Source organism: Oncorhynchus nerka, linkage group LG28 (assembly GCF_034236695.1).
Source record: "Oncorhynchus nerka isolate Pitt River linkage group LG28, Oner_Uvic_2.0, whole genome shotgun sequence".
In the NCBI taxonomy this organism is placed as follows: Eukaryota; Metazoa; Chordata; class Actinopteri; order Salmoniformes; family Salmonidae; genus Oncorhynchus; species Oncorhynchus nerka.
Window position 1 is genome coordinate 65,443,694 of NC_088423.1, and position 20,521 is coordinate 65,464,214.

General features: G+C 44.9%; 1 protein-coding gene across 7 annotated transcripts in view; it reads left to right on the plus strand.

Moving 5' to 3' along the window:
* The window catches only part of LOC115112113 (zinc finger protein 536-like), a 193,398-nt gene that overhangs the window by 125,262 nt on the left and 47,615 nt on the right, over positions 1–20,521 (plus strand). For all 7 annotated transcript variants that reach the window (XM_065013006.1, XM_065013009.1, XM_065013010.1 and 4 more), the window contains one exon: positions 5,460–7,082. In XM_065013006.1, coding sequence (XP_064869078.1) covers positions 5,460–7,082 — 1,623 coding nt within the window. The remainder of the gene's footprint in view (positions 1–5,459; positions 7,083–20,521) is intronic.

Below are 20,521 nucleotides of genomic sequence, written 5' to 3' on the forward strand. Positions count from 1 at the left end.
CACAATGGCATTGCTTATCGGGAGGTGCTCGCAATGTGCAACACAATGTTAGATTAATGACTCGCTAACATTTTGTTGAAAGGAATGAAGTGAATTTAAATTTCTCTAAAAGTTAAAGAGCTAATGTTACAGTATTAATTTCCTCTTGAACAGTGAGTGGGAAAATATCCATTAGTGAAATTAACCACAGTTTCTAGGTAGCTAACATTGTGCAGAATACAGTGTGGGGCCACAGTTAATGAACACTGCAGTGGGTGATATTTCATTATACAAATTAATGCTCACATTTTAATGGGAAAGTCACATAATGAATCTAGGCTTCAGTGACAGCAATTAGAGACACAGATTGTCCCCTTCTGGACAAGGCAGTATTTAGCAGTAAGCAGCTGTGTGTAAAAAAAAAGAAAGGTCTTTGCTCTTGACAATGGCTACGCATAACTTTAGGGGAAATAACCAGTCGAGTTTCCACTCACCTTTAAACGGGGACAGAGAAAGAGCCAGGCCTTGCCCATGTCACATAACCTTAACCCAATCAGAATGAATCAATAGGGACCCATGATCTTGCTCTCCATTTCTCTCCCTCTCTCTCTCTCCTTCTCTCCCTCTCTCCATTTCTTTCCCTCTCTCTCTCTCCCCTGTTATTTCAATTTCTCGTTCATGGACAGGTTTAATACCAACAGCCCCTACCCCTTTTTCCAAACGAGTACCTCTTTGCATGTAAACAACACTCCTGCATAGTAAACACATATGTTGATGTTTGTTGCTGACCAACAGCCTTATTAAATGCTATTCAACATTGACTCAAAGGTTTTAGGCGTTTGGATCGGTTCCTCTCCCTGACGGGTTTCCCCAGTTCTGCCCAGATAAGATTTGAATAACAGCACTTCTTCCAGTGCATATCGCCTTTCAACGTTACGTAAAAGCCATATGGAAATGTATCTGAAAGTATGTCATATCTATTAACTGTTGTAATTGCCCCTCTGTAGTGGCTCTGGGTGTTTATTCTGTGGTTACTATGGAGCTGTGACAAAGCATCCAAATCCAGATGAAATCTGTTGGAGTAGAGGAACTGTTTAAAGAAGTAGAGCAAAAAAAAACGCTCATGTCCCAGCACTGCGAGGATGAATCTATTGATTATATTTCAACTTTATATTAGTTCTCATGAAAATATACTCTTTTTTTATAGTACTGTAGCAGGTGATCGTGAATTTTTTTCCCTTGATTGTGTTAATATATTTTCTTTATTACATATTACATTTTTTTTTGGGGTGGGGGGGGGTAGAAATGTATATTTCTAAACAAGGACAAATTCTAATTCCTTTCTTTTGTCCCATGGAGATCTGTTGTGTTTCACAGAGGTTGTGCTGTTTGCACTGATATCAATTAAAAGTGGATTAACGGGTACATAATGACCTTTAGCAGTAAATTGTGTGTAATGTTGCAAGGCAGGATACAGTATATTCCCCAGATGTCACACATGCCCCTGACGTATGATTGAGCAGATGTCTTAGTGAGTCCAAATGGTCCACAAAGAACACACACACACACACACACACCACACACCACACACCACACACACACACACACACACACACACACACACACACACACACACACACACACACACACACACACACACACACACACACACACACACACACACACACACACACACACACACACACACACACACACACACACACACACACACACACACAAACACACACACACACACACACACACCACACCACACCACACACACACACACACACACACACACACCACACACCACACACACACACACACACACACACACACCACACCACACCACACCACACCACACCACACATTTACGGTATACATTTCCCAGCCATGTGTACATTGATTACTCTTCACGGTTTGTTTAGAGAGGTATCATTTGTTCAGTTATATTCAGTGGTGTTGTGGAGGGTAAAAGCTTCTGCTAAATGGCATATATTATATTATTATAATATTAAATGCAAGTGAACACACTCTTCCCACTGTTTGCGGGAAAAATGCATTGAAAGTATAGGAGGTGTTACTTTATTCACCATGACCGGCGATCAGAGTTTACCCACCTATTTGTTTACTGTAACGTTATTGTATGTCACTGGTTATATTCAACTGTCTGAAGCCCAAGATTATATATGTCGTTTTTTTTTGGAATGGTTGATAACCATTTTCATCATTAACAGCCTTACAATTTATTTTATTTTTTTGCAAAAAAAACGAATCACCCAAATTTCACTCTAATTTTGGGCCTAGAATATCATTTTGTCCAGTTAAAGGAATTGAGAATGATCATTTGCATCAGGGACGTTTCCTTATTAAATCAGCCCAAGCCCTTGTTATCCTGCTTAGAGGATAAGCACTTATTGGGTTAAAAGCTCATCTCGCATGGTTTATTTTAAATATGCTTCAAAATCGCTCTTGTGTTAAAAGAAAAGAACACGGTAGTCTCTCTCTCTATCTCCCTTTCCCTCTCTAATTTTCTTTCTCTCTCTCCGGTATCAATATTGTATTGAGTTTGTATTTGTGGCCCTTTATTTGAGAACTGTGCAGTAGGTCTGCAGGTCCTACAGTCTTTTTCTGGAATGGTGCCCTCCAAATAATGATAAATTACTTGAGCAGTATTCCATTTGCTAATTATATCCATGATTTACTACTGAGAGAATTAAATCATTCAATTCAGTCTTGCGTAACAATGCAACATTTTTTTTCGGTAAAAAATGGTTTCCATGTGTATAATCTAAACATGGTATAGTTATATATACACACACAATACTTGACAAACATCCTTTTATTCTTGACTTTTTCCAACCCCCTTGCTCTTAACACATTTACAGTTGAAGTCGTACGTTTATATACACTTAGGTTGCAGTCATTAAAACTTGTTTTTCAACCACTCCACAAATTTCTTGATAACAAACTATAGTTTTGGCAAGTCGGTTAGGACATCTACTTTGTGCACGACAAAGTATTTTTCCAACAATTGCTTACAGACATATTATTTCACTTATAATTCACTGTATCACAATTCCAGTGGGTCAGAAGTTTACATACACTAAGTTGACTGTGCCTTTAAACAGCTTAGGAAATTCCAGAAAATTATGTCATGGCTTTAGAAGCTTCTGATAGGCTAACTGACATCATTTGAGTCAATTGGAGGTGTACCTGTGGATGTATTTCGAGGCCTACCTTCAAACTCAGTGCCTCTTTGCTTGACATCATGGGAAAATCAAAAGATTTCTGACCTCCACAAGTCTGGTTCATCCTTGAGAGCAATTTCCAAACTCCTGAAGGTACCACGTTCATCTGTACAAACAATAGTACGCAAGTATAAAAACCATGGGACCACGCAGCCATCTTAGCGCTCAAGAAGGAGATGAGTTCTGTCTCCTAGAGATAAACGTACTATGGTTCGAAAAGTGCAAATCAATCCCAGAACAACAGCAAAGGACCTTGTGAAGATGCTGGAGGAAACAGGTACTATATCCACAGTACAATGAGTCCTATATCGACATAACCTGAAAAACTGCTCCGCAAGGAAGAAGCCACTGCTCCAAAACCGCCATAAAAAAGCCAGACTACGGTTTGTAACTGAACATGGTGACAAATATCGTACTTTTTGGAGAAATGTCCTCTGGTCTGATGAAACAGAAATAGAACTGTTTGGCCATAATGACCATCGTTATGTTTGGAGGAAAAAGGGGGAGGCTTGCAAGCCGAAGAACACCATCCCAACCATGAAGCACGGGGGTGGTAGCATCATGTTGTTGGGGTGCTTTGCTGCAGGAGGATCTGGTGCACTTCACAAAATAGATGGCCTCATGAGGTAGGAAAATTATGTGGCTATATTGAAGCAACATCTCAAGACATCAGTCAGGAAGTTAAAGCTTGGTCGCAAATGGGTCTTCCAAATGGACAATGACCCCAAGCATACTTCCAAAGTTGTGGCAAAATAGCTTAAGAACAACAAAGTCAAGGTATTGGAGTGGCCCTCACAAAGCCCTCACCTCAATCCTATAGAAAATTTGAGGGCAGAACTGAAAAAGCCTGCGCGAGCAAGGAGGCCTACAAACCTGACCAAGTTACACCAGCTCTGTCAGGAGGAATGGGCCAAAATTCACCCAACTTATTGTGGGAAGCTTGTGGAAGGCTACCTGAAACGTTTTACCCAAGTTAAACAATTTAAAGGCAATGCTACTAATTACTAATTGAGTGTATGTAAACTTCTGACCCACTGGGAATGTGATGAAAGAAATAAAAGCTGAAATAAATCATTCTCTCTACTATTATTCTGACATTTCACAGTCTTAAAATAAAGTGGTGATTCTAACTGACCTAAAACAGATCATTTTTACTAGGATTAAATGTCAGGAATTGTGAAAAACTGAGTTTAAATGTATGTTAACTTTAGGTGTATGTTAACTTCCGACTTCAACTGTAGCTGTAACTTATCCAAGAGAAATGCATGCCAGGAGCATTACTAGGTCTAAAAGCCAAGCTTAGCATTTCTGCTTGTTGTTTTTTGATTCCAAATCTGGCTTTTGTTTAAAATATATTGTAATTGCTAACAGGACATTTTTAATGTTAAGATACTGGTTGTGACTTATCTCTTCAAAGGCAAAGGAGATCCATTTTTCTGGACAAATTGCATTTTACCATTCAATTTGACCATTAACAAATATTGATGAATTTTTATATACACAGTGTATTTACATAGAGATGCTCTACCTGCACTGTAAGTCAAATGATGCTACTACCACTATTCTACTACCGTGATATACAGACACATGTTTTCCATATGTACATTCTTGCTCATTTGTGTCAGTTAAAGTTTGTTTTAGTTTCATATGAAGGGACTGCGTCTTCCACTATTTGCTCCAAATAGCCGTAGAGCCATTCAGCTGGGAAAGAATGGAGAGCTTCTTCTCTGTGAATGGTGATTTATGATAAAGTGCAAATAGAGAACGTCCGAGAAATCACTGTCTCATCGCCAAGGCAGAGGCCTGTCAGCGAACAAGGCCAAGAGAGTGAGGCCCACCAACAACCGCCATGCAAACAGAGATAACATCGAGACAGTTGTGTTGTCAGTTGAAAATATTATCTCTTGTAGTGGACTGAAAGCACCATATGGTGAAATGGTTTTTATTGCGTCGACATGAGTGATGGCTCACTTTGGAGGAGCTGGATCGACCCGTATTCACATGCCAATCCCCGAATGGAGCTGAGGAGCTGTTTGCTGAATGCAGAATTCTGTTGAATGTTGGTTAACACTGAGATCATTGTGTTGGTTTTCACTGTTGTTCCCTCTCTTGTTCATTTCCTTTCTCTCTCTCTCTCTCTCTCTCTCTCTCTCTCTCTCTCTCTATCTCTCTCTCTATCTCTCTCTCTCTCTCTCTCTCTCTCTCTCTCTCTCTCTGTCTTTCTTACAGGAGAGAAACCCTACAGGTGCCCTCACTGCGACTACGCAGGCACCCAGTCTGCCTCACTGAAGTACCACCTGGAGCGCCACCACCGTGAGCGGCAGAATGGCGGCGGCCCCTCCTCCGGACACGCCCCTCCCTCTGAGCACAAGGAGGAGCACGGCAAGGGTGGCGTCTTCGCCCGTCCTGATGTCCTCCGCGGTGTCTTCAAGGGCATGCCCTCCAGCCTGGACTTCAGAGGGGGCCCATTGCACCCCCACCAGTGGGCCCCTCCCGGTATGTTGTCCCCCAGGGAGCGTGAGAGGGACAGAGAGCGAGAGCGTAATGGCCTGGGACCTGACACTCCCTCTGAAAGCATGAAGAGCCCAGAGGGCCCCTCCGCCGCAGACGTCCCAGCCAGCTTCAGAGACCTGGGGCGGGCGTACCAGAGTATGGTGGGAAACGGTGTCAACTTCCAGGGCTCCCTGCAGGCCTTCATGGACAGCTTCGTCCTCAGCTCCCTGAAGAAGGAGAAGGAGATGAGAGAGAGCCACCTGCAGTCCCAGCATTACTTTGAGAGTGGTGAGCCCAAAGCCAAGAGGGCTGATACTGGTGAGGAGAAGGCTGAGGCCAAGCCCTCAATGGGCAAGCCTGGGTCCCAGTACGAGCCTCTGGACCTGTCTGTCAATGTCAAGCCTGAAACAGGCTCTCTGCCTGGCTCCTCTGTCACCTTCCAGGACAACGTGGCGTGGCATGGCTGCCTCTTCTGCTCCTTCACCACCTCCTCTGTGGAGCTGATGGCCCTCCACCTGCAGGCCAACCACCTGGGCAAGGCCAAGCAACGCAAGGAGAGCAAGGAGCACCAGGGAGAGCCCTCCCACTTCCTCAAGGCCAGTATGGGCCCAGCCCACCTCCATGACAAAGACAACGACAGAGAGGGGGTGAAGAGCCAGTCAGCCTGGTCCAACCACATGGAGCCCCATGCCAGCATGGGAGCCTTCCAGAGCGACTTCTACAAGCAGTATGGAGGCATGTACGATGGGTCCCCAAGGACCCCAGGCCTCCAGGGGTTTGGAGCGACATGCCCTGACCCAGCCCTGGAGCAGCAGAGCCAGGCCAGAAAAACAGCTGGGGATGAGCTCTCAGACAAGGCCTCCTGCGGGGATCTGGAGGAGCAGGGACAGTCTGAGGATGAGGAAGGCAGGGCCGACGAGCGCTGCCACAGCACCGAGTCCTCCTCCGTCCAACCGGAGAGACAGCGACCCCACTCTGATGACGAGGAGGAAGAGGAGGAAGCGGACGCGGTGGAGGGGGAAGATGAGGACAGTGCCACCTATCAGATGCCGAAGCAGATGCAGGTGTCCCCAGCTAGAGAGGCCCAACGACCAGGGGTCTCCATGGGCCCTGGGGCCCCTTTCCCTCCCCAGTCCCGGCCTCAGCCACCCCTGGAGAAGCAGTGGCAGCAGGGCTTGGGTCTCCTTTCATCTCCTGGTGGTCCCCCGGGGCTGCTGAAGCCAGAACATGCCCATCTCGAGCAGCAGATGAACATGCTGTCCGTCCTGAGGGCCTACAGCTCGGAGAACCTCGCAGCGTTCAACGGCCTTGGAAGTGGCTCAAACAGCGGCGTCGGCATCAAGAGACCAGACGCACCCGGTAAGTGAGCCTGACTCTGCCGCATGGCACCACCTTTTATCTTATTGTCCCTACGTCCACGAACACACAAACAATGCACACACACACACACACACACACAAACACAAACACACAAAAACACATTCAATATTGTATTTACCTACATTCTCTAACACTACGATATGTACATTTGCCAATACCCCAATTCATACACCCACAGCATCACACGCTCGTAACTTTGTCCTGAGATTCACAATGAAACTCAGAAACTCACACAGAAAAACGAGATTTTCTCGAAAGTGATTTCGACCTTATTTCAAGCAAGTTTAGAAGCTATTGGAGTGGCGAGTGGCAACAGATTAATCTTTATTACACGTTTATATTAGGGAGACAGTAGTGTCTTCTCTCCCTCCATCCCGGGGAAGGGAATAATCCTGTCTCCTAGAGAGCAGGACCTCAGCTCCCATGTCATCTCAAGCACACAGCGGTTAACTATCTTAGCTCTCATAAAGCCCTCTCCCAAAAGCCCATTACTTTATAAGACCCAAAGATCTATGGGCCTGTGAAAAATGAACTGTCAGCTTTCATGATTCTGTTAAGGTTACAGGCGCTCCTTGAGACTGCTGTTTTTCGGAGTGCCCTTTTGCAGTTTCGGTGATAAAAATCTCAGGGAAAAGGGATCTTCATGTTGAGCTCATAGCTCAGCACTGGGCCAGCCAGTGTAGAGTTGTACGTAGTAGGATAAGTGAACTACACACTTTAGTCCAGAACTCAACTAGCCATATCTGGAGAATTCCGTCATTGAATATGTCTCTTACTCGCCTCTCATTTTAAATGACAACATACATTTTAAATATTGCATTTCTTGAATAGACTGTAATACTAATTAAATGTCACACACACACACACACACGTTTTCCCGAGGCCTGTTCTCTAGCAACCTGAATTAATTTTGTGTTTAGGTTGATACCACTGCTCCTATTCTACAAATATCGAATGGCAAGACTGTTATTTTATTTTGTTAGATAAACAATCCCTTTGCAAATAGATTTAGGATTAACGGACCCAAAAAATAGGCCTATTTTCATTAAGTTTCGACATGCTGCAAAATACTCAGTATATTTACGTGAGAAATAGTTTTATGATATGCTTTTGTCTTACGGTTTACGAAAGTAATTGAATCAAAGCCCAAATTCGAAAGAAATGAATAACAGCACTCTTCATTCAGTCAGTTGGTTTTCTACTTAGAGGTTTAATGTTGTCGGCACGATAATTTACCAGGCAGGGACAGAAATCTGGCAGACCAGTGTATTGTGAATACGTGACCCATCGTAAAGAAATTACACAATTGTTCATGATTTAGTTGACCTTTAATGTCGTGGAAACTATGTCCGTCATCATGGAACCTGTTGCGTATTTTATCATCTTAGAGGGTCATTCACAGCGATGAAAATCAGTGCCATTTTGACTTTGTAAGTGCTTTTGTGTTGGAATGTCCTCCTTTAATTCAAAAGGCATTTGAAAGCTACCCTTGTGACGTAGTCGCTTTCCAACAGAAGCGAGAATGCCTGACCTTTTTAGATAAGGCTTTGTCTATGAAACAAAGGGCTTTCTTATGTGTATGTTATTGTCCCCGAGCTCGAGTCAGTCTCTCATTGTAATAGGGCCTGGCTGTTGACTATGTATACAGCTCGGCAACATTGATAACTCTTTTACAATCGCCTGACCCGGTTACAGTTTTTAGACAACACCAAGAGATAACCCACGAAACATAAGAGATGAATATACTCTGAGGGTACAAAACATTACGGACACCTTCCTAGTATTGAGTTGCTCTCAGAACAGCCTCAATTCTTCGGGGCATGGACTCTACAAGGTGTCAACAAGCGTTCCACTGGGAAGCTGGCCCATATTGACTCCAATGCTTCCCACAGGTGTGTCAAGTTGGCTGGATGTCCTTTGGGTGGTGGGACATTCTTGATCCACGCGGGAAACTGTTGAGAGTGAAAAACCCAGCAGCGTTGCAGTTCATGACACAAACCGTGGTGCCTGGCATCTACTACCATACCCCGTTCAAAAGGCACTTAAATCTTTTGTCTTGCCCATTCACCCTCTGAATGGCACACATACGTCACACAAAAATAAAACCCTTCTTTAACCTGTCTCCTCCTCTTCATCTACACTGATTGAAGTGGATTTAACAAGTGACATCAATAAGGGATCATAGCTTTCACCTGGATTCACCCGGTCAGTCTATTTAATGGATAGAGCAGGTGTTCCTAATGGTTTGTACACTCTGTGTATGACGTCAGTGTTCATAATCTAGTTGTGTGTGTGTGTCGGTGTGACAGTGTTTAAGTTCCCTAGCCCCGGCAGGGAGGCTGGAGGCTGAGTGGCTAAGCAGCATGTCAGCGTGTCAAAGTCCTTGTAGCTGGAGCTTCTCTTGACCCCGTAACACTCACCTCTGTTACACCCCTGCTAAATATTCACCATGCGTCCTCCTCTCCTCTCAGGGCAGCAGGGCTCAGTGTCTAGTGTTACACTAGTGTTACACACACTCACCTTTGCCAGCCTGTACAAGGAGAGGAGGCACAGGCTACTAACCTCACTAGATAACATCGTTCCATCAGGCCCTGAGAACCGCCCAAGGAAACCCCTCTCACCCCCACAACCGAGAAACAGATAGTGACCGGACCAGTCCGAACCCACCTCCCCTCTGTATGTGCTGTGAGTGTTCCACAGGCAGGGTCATTCTCAACTAAGGTGCACTCGTACGCTGTTTCTCGGCTAGCTAAGCACAGCTGGATGGAAGTGTGCCAAGCCTGGCCCCGCCTCCTTCTCCATCCCTCACAACGCTCCGTCTCCTGGCAACATCTGCTCCAGAGACCTCACACGTTTGGTTTACAGAGGTGACAGAAGTACAGTAAACAGTCATTCAAAAACCCTCCAGGAAACATTCTCCAAAACTTCACAGTGTGTTTCCTGTATGGAGGTCATGGTAGACGCAGGTAACAGGAGATACTCTCACTGCGTGAATATTTAAAAAAATTTTGAACCTTTATTTAACCAGGCAAGTCAGTTAAGAACAAATTCTTATTTTCAATGACGGCCTAAGAACAGTGGGTTAACTGCCTGTTCAGGGGCAGAACGACAGATTTGTACCTTGTCAGCTTGGGGGTTTGAACTTGCAACCTTGCGGTTACTAGTCCAACGCTCTAACCACTAGAGCTGTAGAGTGCATGGATAATAGTCACGTCTACCTACCCCATATAAAGTAGTAGAAAGTCTTCCTTAATAAAGCCCACTATCCTCTCCCTTCATCCAGTCCTGATCTCCTTATGGAGGGGTCTTCCATGGTTGAATTGCAAGGAACATATTCTCCACAGTTATTTGGGGTGGGGTGGCAAGCCGTCCTGAAAATGTCATTCAGAACTGGCACAATGTGATTATCTGAAGTGGATTTGCATTAGGTTTGCATGCAAATAGAGCATAAATCATTAATATCGAAATTCTCGCCTGAATTTGGGCTGGGCTCGGCGGAGAGCTGCACGTCGTAAGTGGCTCTCTCTTCATTAGCATGCCCAGAGCTAGGGGTGGGTCCTTCACATGCACCCCCCCCCCCCACACACACACGCACACCCACACATTTCTCTAAATATATGAATGGCGAATCAACAGGGATCATTCCATTCCATCCTGCTATCTCATTTGAGAGAGGTTTCCAGTTGGTATAGTGTGTAATACAGTGTCGTGTTAAGGTTGCTATTGGTCCGCTGTGTTGTCGAGGTCAGCCAATGTGGATGTGTTTCACGCAGTCAATAGCCACCTGTGATAGAGGCCTATCTATAGTCAAGACGTGAATAGGCCTGTGCTGTTGCATTACTTAAACAGTACAACAGACTACACATTGTTACAGTGCGCACCTTTCTGTAACACTCCCATGGTCGCTCGTCGGTTGAGATTGGCAGTCTGAAGAGGCAGCGTTGCTGAACGCGTGGGTTGGGAAAGGGCCTGGGTGGGCGCGCTCAGGTGTTGCTGGGAAAATAGCTCAAAGTGAAGCACCTCTCGCAGCAGAAGGAGGGCGATGGAGACAGAGTGATGGATAGAGATCGAAAGCTACGCTCACGTCACTTATAGGTGTATCTCCGGCGTTCTGTGCACAAGGACACTCTGCGTGCGCCCTGTAGTGGCTGGGCTGCTGACTGTCATTGTGGTTGTTTGTTTTGTCGTTGATGATGATTGTTGGATGAATTGTTATCATGATTCGCCTGCTTTAGGAAAGTGAAAAATTGCTTGTTTGGACAAGTATGAACCAACAACTCAGTGTCACAGTAATGGGATCTTGAAACCTCCCACTACCGCGACCAGCCATTAGATTCTCCTCTGTCCTTATCTATTGCTAAGCTTTAGAGCGAGACTGGCTCAGCGTAGCTAACAGACTGTGTCATGGAGGGTCACAGCACGGTCATTCAGTGGTGCTGGGCCACCCATGTTATGATGTCCCTTGGGGCAAGGTCACCTGTCACTACCTCAAACGCTGATTTTTACTGCTAAGAGTGTGGTAGAAATCAGAGTCGTCAGCCTCAGCACCCTCACCCGACTTTCGCCACTTAGCCCAGACATTCCAGGGGCATAGAGGGCACTGGTGTTTTCAGCTCGGTGACACGGTCAGGGAGAGCGCCGGCGCGAGTGTTACAGGAAGCCGGTCTATCGGTGTTAATGCTACAGCGCTTGACGTGGATCCAAGGCAAATTAATCTACCGACGCTAGAATGGTAAGGCTCTGGTGGTATGTCTATGGCCAGCATCTTTGGGGAGAAAAGCAGACCGATGATGGGTGTAGGGGTGCAGGGAAGGATGGGTAGGGGTGATGGGGGGGGGGGGGGGATGTCCCCCGCCCCGTGATAATAGTTCATAAGGGCACAACACCCCCTGGTGGAATTGCAGAGGAAAAAGAGGGAGAGACTGGGAGAGAGAGTGGAAAGAATGAAAGAGGGACACCGAGAGGTATTTTCGAGTGAGCGAAGGAAATGGATCCTTGTCTATTTCAATATTTCTGATGCGAAGACGTGCGAATCCACCACATGGCCCTTTGGGTTGATCAATTTGAGAACCCTCAAATGCAGGCGCAGTTTGTTCTCGATGCGCAGTGCACACGTGTCTCGTGCCAGGCTCGCACCTCGGGAAGTTCAGGAGGAGGAGGAGGAGGAGGAGGAGGAGGAGGGAAAGAGAGAGAGAGATAGAGAAAGAAGAAGAAGAAACAACAAACACAGACACAGATTGGCTGTGTCAGGAACACAAACTATGTAGAAAATGTAAATGTATTCAAGCCTTCTCTGATATTTTTAGCCCTGAGTACAGCCTCCTCTGACAGCGTCGGTCTGCTATCCTATGCTCGCTGGAGGTTTTTTGTTTCTCGTGGGGGGGGTTGTAGGGTTGGTTGACTACTTAGTTCTAGCAGTGTTCATGTCACTGGTGGCCAATTACCTCTGTCAAGAGGGAGAGATTTGGCCCACCCTGTGTGGGACTTGAACCCGCAATCATGGAGGTCAGACACAGGGTTGTGCTACTCCAGGGCCTGTCAGCCCCCCCCCACTACTGAGCAGTGCCTGTTTCTAGCTCAGACCAGAGTAGTAAAAGGATCATATGGGTGGGTCCCTCTGAACAGGTTCTTTAAAGTAATTATGATCATTAAGAACATAAGGTGCCTTTCCTTGACTGGGGGATGTCACTGATGTACAGGATCAGAGCTGGTATTACAGCTCCGTTACTTTCTCTGTCAAGAAGAAGGCAGGGCTTTGCAGTTCAAACACTTCCTCTCATACTGCGACTCATACAGTCTCTCTCTCTCTCTCTCTCTCTCTCTCTCTTTTTATTTCTCTCTCTCTCTCTTGATTTCTCTCTCTATCGTGCACACAAACACACACACACATATGTAATCATTCATTAGGATACAGTAGTAAAATGCAGTCTCTGAAACACACACACACACAGATTAAAGCCTGTGTTCTTTACAGCTTTTTCAATTTGCTGCTCAGTAATTACCAAAGCCACCTAATTCATGGACCCATGGACTATTATAGGAAAACAGAGTGAGCGACAGTGATACCAGCATTCCCAGTCAGACTCTAAAGATATTTATATATTTTCTGTGTTGTATTCCTTCCCTAACTGTGTAACCCTCTTAATACACTGTGATAGGATGAAACCTGGTAATTGCCAATAATACTGTCCTCATCAGGTGGCTAATTATCATTAATTTGGTCTTTGTTAGTCTGTTAGTGTACAAACACAGCCACACAGCTCTGACAAGTAGGGAGGGCTGGGTACAAACACAGCCACACAGCTCTGACAAGTAGGGAGGGCTGGGTATAAACACAGCCACACAGCTCTGACAAGTAGGGAGGGCTGGGTACAAACACAGCCACACAGCTCTGACAAGTAGGGAGGGCTGGGTATAAACACAGCCACACAGCTCTGACAAGTAGGGAGGGCTGGGTATAAACACAGCCACACAGCTCTGACAAGTAGGGATGGCTGGGTACAAACACAGCCACACAGCTCTGACAAGTAGGGAGTGCTGGGTACAAACACAGCCACACAGCTCTGACAAGTAGGGAGGGCTGGGTACAAACACAGCCACACAGCTCTGACAAGTAGGGAGGGCTGGGTATAAACACAGCCACACAGCTCTGACAAGTAGGGATGGCTGGGTACAAACACAGCCACACAGCTCTGACAAGTAGGGAGTGCTGGGTACAAACACAGCCACACAGCTCTGACAAGTAGGGAGGGCTGGGTACAAACACAGCCACACAGCTCTGACAAGTAGGGAGGGCTGGGTACAAACACAGCCACACAGCTCTGACAAGTAGGGAGTGCTGGGTACAAACACAGCCACACAGCTCTGACAAGTAGGGAGGGCTGGGTACAAACACAGCCACACAGCTCTGACAAGTAGGGAGGGCTGGGTACAAACACAGCCACACACCTCTGACAAGTAGGGAGGGCCGGGTTAGCTTAGTGCACTAAGACACCTGTGTGTGTGCTAACAACCACGAGAGGCTGTCTCACACGGGTGATGTGTGCTGAGATTAGTGAGATTGTGTTGAACACTAATGACATGCACTAATGTCAATGAGAATCGGTCTCAAATTGATGATCCCTTCTAAAAGTAGTTGACTAACTACACAGCTGGGAGCAAGGCACTACCTTCCCTGCATGGGTCAAACCAACAGGTCCCTGACCAACTTCACTGCTCCCCCGTACAAAACGCTGGTGAGATCAGCCTTCTGTGGATCGTTCCCAAACCCATGGAGTCTTTAGTTGATAACATCGCTGGAGGATGTCTGTTTCTCTTGAGTTTCTTCGGCGACAGACAGTGTTGGCGATACTCCTTTTTGTGCATTGTGCAGTGTGAGATGACGAGTTGACGGGTGAAGCAGAGGTGCTATTTCACACGTGCAATATTACCATTTTGACTTGCACCGAGGTGAATTATCACCTTGTCACTCACCAGTGCAAATACTAGTTTCATAGAGCTATTAATTGTAATAGCTGTTGTCAAGCCCTCTGGATAATACCTGTTGCTCTCCCTCTGTAGCCGTGGGATCTCTAAAAATACCCCCCCCCTGCTAATTTCCCAGATATCAACTCTTCTGTGCTGAGAAGCTTTTGAAAGTCTTCATATTCTCTCCTTCTCTTTCCAGCTCTTTATACCTTGATGATGTTGGCCTCATAATTTCCTGAAAGTACAGTGAGCGAAGTATCAAGTTCACCTCGGACGGGAGAATGAATATCGGGTGCTAACAACTGCGTGACAATTATTCCAGGCTGGGATCGTGGGAGTTGCAGAAAGTCTCTGTTCCCATTCATACGGTAATGGACGCGCGCGCGCGTGTCTCTGTATGTGCGCTGTGTGCATTACATTTGATATAACAAAACATTAAACAATGGGTTGTAAAATTGGCCTTCCAACCCAATATGCCTCATTTGATATGATTTTTGCTTTTTCCATCTTGTTATTTCGGTGTTTGTTTCTCTCACTCCTGTAGACTTTTGTTCAAATTTGAGATGTTCCTCTTAGCGCCGGGGATTCTCTTCCCAAGGCGCCCTTAGATGTAAGGAGTCAGCCTCGGAGGGGTTTGTGCTGATAAAGTAACTCCTCCTGCGAGAGCGCAGGTACACCACGCATGCAACGCGAACACAGCGAGCGTACTTACACCGCCAGCCGACACATAATGAGAGAATGCACAGGAACTTCAAGGACAACAGAGGGAAAGAAAGGGAGAAACAAGCACAAGGAGGGGAGGGGGAGGGGAGGGGGGAGTAACTATGTCACCTTTTATTCGCTCTGTTATTTCAACATCAATGGTACCATAGCGTGATGCTAATAAAAACACACACAATAAAACACAAGTATAGACAGATGAGCAAACAGTGGTGTTTTGAAAAGGATACTGTCGCAATTAAGGACAAGTAACGAGCGTTATTTCCCGGCTCGTTGTCTGGTGCAGGATGCAACCAGACAACTAAGCCATGTTTGATTTAAACATCCAAAAAACAAGTTTCACAAAGAAGGGAAAACGTTATTGCCTAACGAAATAAGCCCAGCACATTATAACATTAGCTGTTTAAAAAATGCACTTAATTCTTCTGTCGAGACGGAAATAAACAGCACCCCGCTTTTGCATTGTTTCATGCAAATCCCATAGACTGGATTTAAAATGGTGCATTGTTTTTGTTTTTTTAAATATGGGGGAGGTGGACTAGTTGTCGCTCTAATTACAGTCATTTAATCAGGATTACAAAGGTTACCTGGATGAGGATATGAGGGAGGCACTGCAAGGACATCTTTACCAAAGATACAGGCATGTTATGTGTGTGTTCTTTAATTCTGCTTCACGCCTGCACTTTTTGATGATCATTTCATCTCTGAAAACAATGACATTCTCCCCAGACTGAGTAAACAGAGACTTCTATTGTTTTCCCCTCTCTCTCTCTTTCTCTCTCTCTCTCTCTCTCTCTCGTTCTCTCTCTTTCTCTCTCTCTTCTCTCTCTCGTTCTCTCTCTCTCTCGTTCTCTCTCTCGTTCTCTCTCTCTCTCTCGTTCTCTCTCTCTTTCTCTCTCGTTCTCTCTCTCTCGTTCTCTCTCTCTCATTCTCTCTCTCTCTCGTTCTCTCTCTCTCTCTCTCTCATTCTCTCTCTCTCTCTCTCTCTCTCTCTCTCTCTCGTTCTCTCTCTCTCTCTCTCTGGCTCTCTCTTGATTTATATTCTCTCTCCCTGAGCCTTGTTAAATAGGAGCCAAATAGATTCCATTTTAATCTGATTAATATCTTAGTTGATCACATATAACCTAATTTTCATTCAGTGCTGCCCTTGTCCACAGAGTCATACACAAAATGACCTTTGAGTCGCCACGGCTACCATAAAGCACAATAAGCGCCATTGTACTGTCAAAAAAGCTGAAGATGTTTTACATCATTACAAGAATTTAATGTTCCCATCTTTTCAAATGCGATGCTTTCCACAAAAGGCCACCCTCCAATTGAGGGGCCATTAGGCCTGGACTCGAGTTTCCTGGGGCTAGGAGATGGGAACAACTTTTCTCCTGCATTCACAGTAATATGAATCGTCCTTTTAAAACAGATATGGTTACATATTAGTTTTGAAAGGTACAGTAACTGCTCAGCTTAAGCTGTCTCCAACAGTGGGGCTTTTGTTTCCTGACAAACCTAATAACTGTCCCTTGATCCCATTTCTCTCTCTCTCTCTCTCTCTCTCTTTCTCTCTCTTTCTCTCTCTTTCTCTCTCTTTCTCTCTCTTTCTCTGTCTTTCTCTCTCTTTCTCTGTCTCTCTCTCTCTCTCTCTCTCTCTCTCTCTCTCTCTCTCTCTCTCTCTCTCTCTCTCTCTCTCTCTCTCTCTCTCTCTCTCTCTCTCTCTCTTCCTCTCTTTCTCTCTCTCTCTCTCATACATATAGGCACACAGAGACACACACACTCATGCAAGTTTGAATGAATCAGAAAGTTTACAGGGTTCAATTTGTTGTTTGAGAATTTATAGAAGAAGCTGTAGGACGGAATATTTTGTAAACGTATCGCCTGTTTCTCGCTTGGTGTTTTTAGGGACTGAAAGAAAGTTGTTTTGACATCATCTGGATAAATCTGCATTTGATTTGCTGATATGAGTAGCTATCCCAAAGGAAACCTTGTGAGATTTAATTATTCCCAGAAATGAGAAACATAAAGAAAAGACAAACACAAATACAAACACAGTCTCTCTCTCCCTTTCTTTCTCTCTCTCACTCTCTCTCTCTCTCTCTCTCTCTCTCTGTTTTACACAAACACACACGCGCGCGCGCACACACACACAAATAAGAATACAATAATTATGAAGTGGGCTGAGGTCTACATACACCCATATGCTCCATCATTGAAGCAGCTTGTTGCACTGTAGTGCGCCTGTAGTACTGTAGTAGCCTGCATGTTGTAAATAATCATTAGAAGAATAACAATATACCACAATACATACATCTGTGTTTATACGTACAGTCTTTCATACGATTCAGCCACAAAGCTCAAAACTACATTTGATGAGATTGATGTAGTATTTTGTCACCATCAGAAACTGATTGTGTAGTTGTCGGTTCTGGACGGTGGCCTTCTAGCTGAGGATGAATTCTGGGTGCATGATTCATGAAATTCACGAATAGGTATGGTATAAAATCAGGCCCAGCATGCACCAGTTTCCAGAAATTGTCTGAACTTCATTGTTTTTATTGGACTCTGCAGGGAAAAGGGTGGAGGGATGAAGCTGTGGATTAACACCATGCTTTAAGATACATCGTTTGTGAATGCGAAACCTCATCCCGGCTCATTCTGGGAAGCTTCTCTTATTAACCACTTTATATATCGCCCTTTGTGTCCTATTTTCCTACCAACTTTAAGGACGCGCTTTTGACGAGCTCCCGCGTCACTAGTTTTGCCAGTTATACACACACTTTCTTTAAGCTTTTAAACACAGAACAATGGCAAAAGCGCAAAGCGGTGCACGTTAATGCTTTTTGTAAATGGAAAAAAAAGAAAGCGAAGAAGAAAAGAGATAAGCGGAGCTTGTCTGTACTGCCCTCCCTTCCTCATCCCTCCATTTCTCTTCCCCTCTAAAAAAAAAAAAGCCAACCAAATCTCCCTCTCCATCGTCAAATCCAGGCTGATCTGTATGCCTCCGACGCTAACAGACAAACATCATATTCCGACTTCAGCCTCTAATTGACTGAACAAGGATCGGTCACACTTATAAGTAGCGTTCCATAATGGATTTCCATGTTTGTGCGGTTTTAACTGGCTGTGCAAATGGAAGGCAAAATGTGTCTTTATTACCAGAAAACAACAGCGCTCCTTTTCGGTAAAGATGGTATCAGCACCTCTCTGTTTGTTGCAAGGTCAACGAAGGCTGACAGATGACAAACGATCTCAAGATGGCCGCATCATCTGTCCTGTTATTGTTTTTTTGTTTTTTTGAAGAAAGAATACAAGTTGAACGCCACATCTTTTTTTTTTCCTTCTCTTTAAAAAAAAATATTTCTCTTGTCATGTAAAACGGGGGGACAGACTAAAATAGGCACCTGATTTTTCATGGCATTGCGTGTTGTCATCTCTCCTCCAAGGCCTGGGAGAAAAAACGGACGGAATCTTTCAAAATCTGCACTTCTCATATTTCTGTATCACGAGGACTTGGCAAGAGGAAGGGATTCAGTATTATAGACAAGCTGGTCATCAGATGGGAGTTGGGTTTGATGTCTCTGTCTTTTCCTTCCTCTCATTTGCTTCCCGTCCAAGATGTGTCTCATTTTTCCTACTGGACAGCTACAACAGAATGCCCAAGAACTCTGTGTCCTTGAGGACAGAAACAACTTTTCATTTTAATAATTTGATCGATTTTTTGTTGTTGTCTTCCTCTACGTTGTTATTGTTTTCTTTTTTTGCCTTGTCTGCCTCATTATTTGCAATATGGATGAAAAATAAGTGAGAAAAAAATTCTGCTAAACTTCAACAGTGACGGCCACTTTGACAAAACACTAAGTTCATTTTTTAATTACCTGACTTTCTAATGTTGTTGTCATCTCCGAGACAATAGCCCTTTTCTCTGATGTCTTTATTATGTTCTCATTTGGATGGCTACACTCTGCAGGCAGTCCATGCATACTGCACCCCCCCTCTCCTCCCCGTCACATCCTCCCACTGTACACTACCTCCCGTCCCTCCCCACACCCCCATACCTTGTTTTTTAGGATGTTTAATTGCATTAAGAGACGTATTGAGAGAACTAGACGAAGTGTCGTCGCTTTTTAAAACACAATTAGGTAACACCTCGTCAGGGCTTCTGTCTGGCGTTGTTGACAGGCCCGTGAACAATCGTGGCGACATCGCCTTGCTTCTCCTGGCATCGTGCTCGTCAACAGGAGTGACAGCCGTTTCATGGAGAGAACCCTGCCGATCCCTGCCATGTCCCAAGCTCGTCAGCCTGTAATTTAAGCAAATCAATAAGCTGCAAGGTGCGGCGTGCAGGACGTAGGCAGACGAGGAGTAGTGGATTTCACTAGCGCTAATGAATCTGTTTCATGATCAACACCGTCCCCCCCCCCCTCCTCCTCTTCCTCCTCTTCATCTGACAAAATGAAAAGCCTGCTCGTTAATTTGAAAAACAACACTCAGCAACTTTATCAAAAGTAGAGGAACACGGAGCAGTTGGGCAGCAGGCACGAGTTTTGTTTTGTCTTTCTCTCTCTCTCTCTCTCTCTCTCTCTCTCTCTCTCTCTCTCTCTCTCTCTCGCTCTCTCTCTCTCTCTCTCTCTCTCTCTCTCTCTCTCTCTCTCTCTCTTTTTGTTGTTGTTGAAAGTGCGGCGCAGCACACCTGAGGTTTTAGACATGGATTCTATGTTCCAGACTGTTAGCTCGATACCATCATCACTGTCTCATCAGACGGTTTGATGGAAATGCGCGTGATGATGATGATGATGATGGTAATGATCATGATGACGATGAGACAGTGCAGACCCAGTGTTTTCTGGCTGCCCATCTGCCTGATTAAAAAGCTCATCCTTATCATAGGATTCACTTTTAACTTTTCTCTGAATGCCAGAGAGATTTTCCAAAATATAGACTCCAAACAATGTGGGGGAACTGCTATAATGTGGTTAGCGCTACACAATCGTGTCTAAATCATGCTCTGGATTCATTAAAATACGTCCTCATTAATGTCGTCACTTCCGTACTGGGCAGAGTTGGATTCACTGTTACAATTAAATGAATTGAACAAGGGCCATTGGCTTTGGCTGAATGCAGAGGTAGCAGTATTGGATATTACACCAAGGAGCTGACTCAGGAAGACAAAGTATACGAGGGGCAAAAGTAATGATCATATACAAATATCCATATGAGAGCGAGTCAATGTTTAAGAAGAT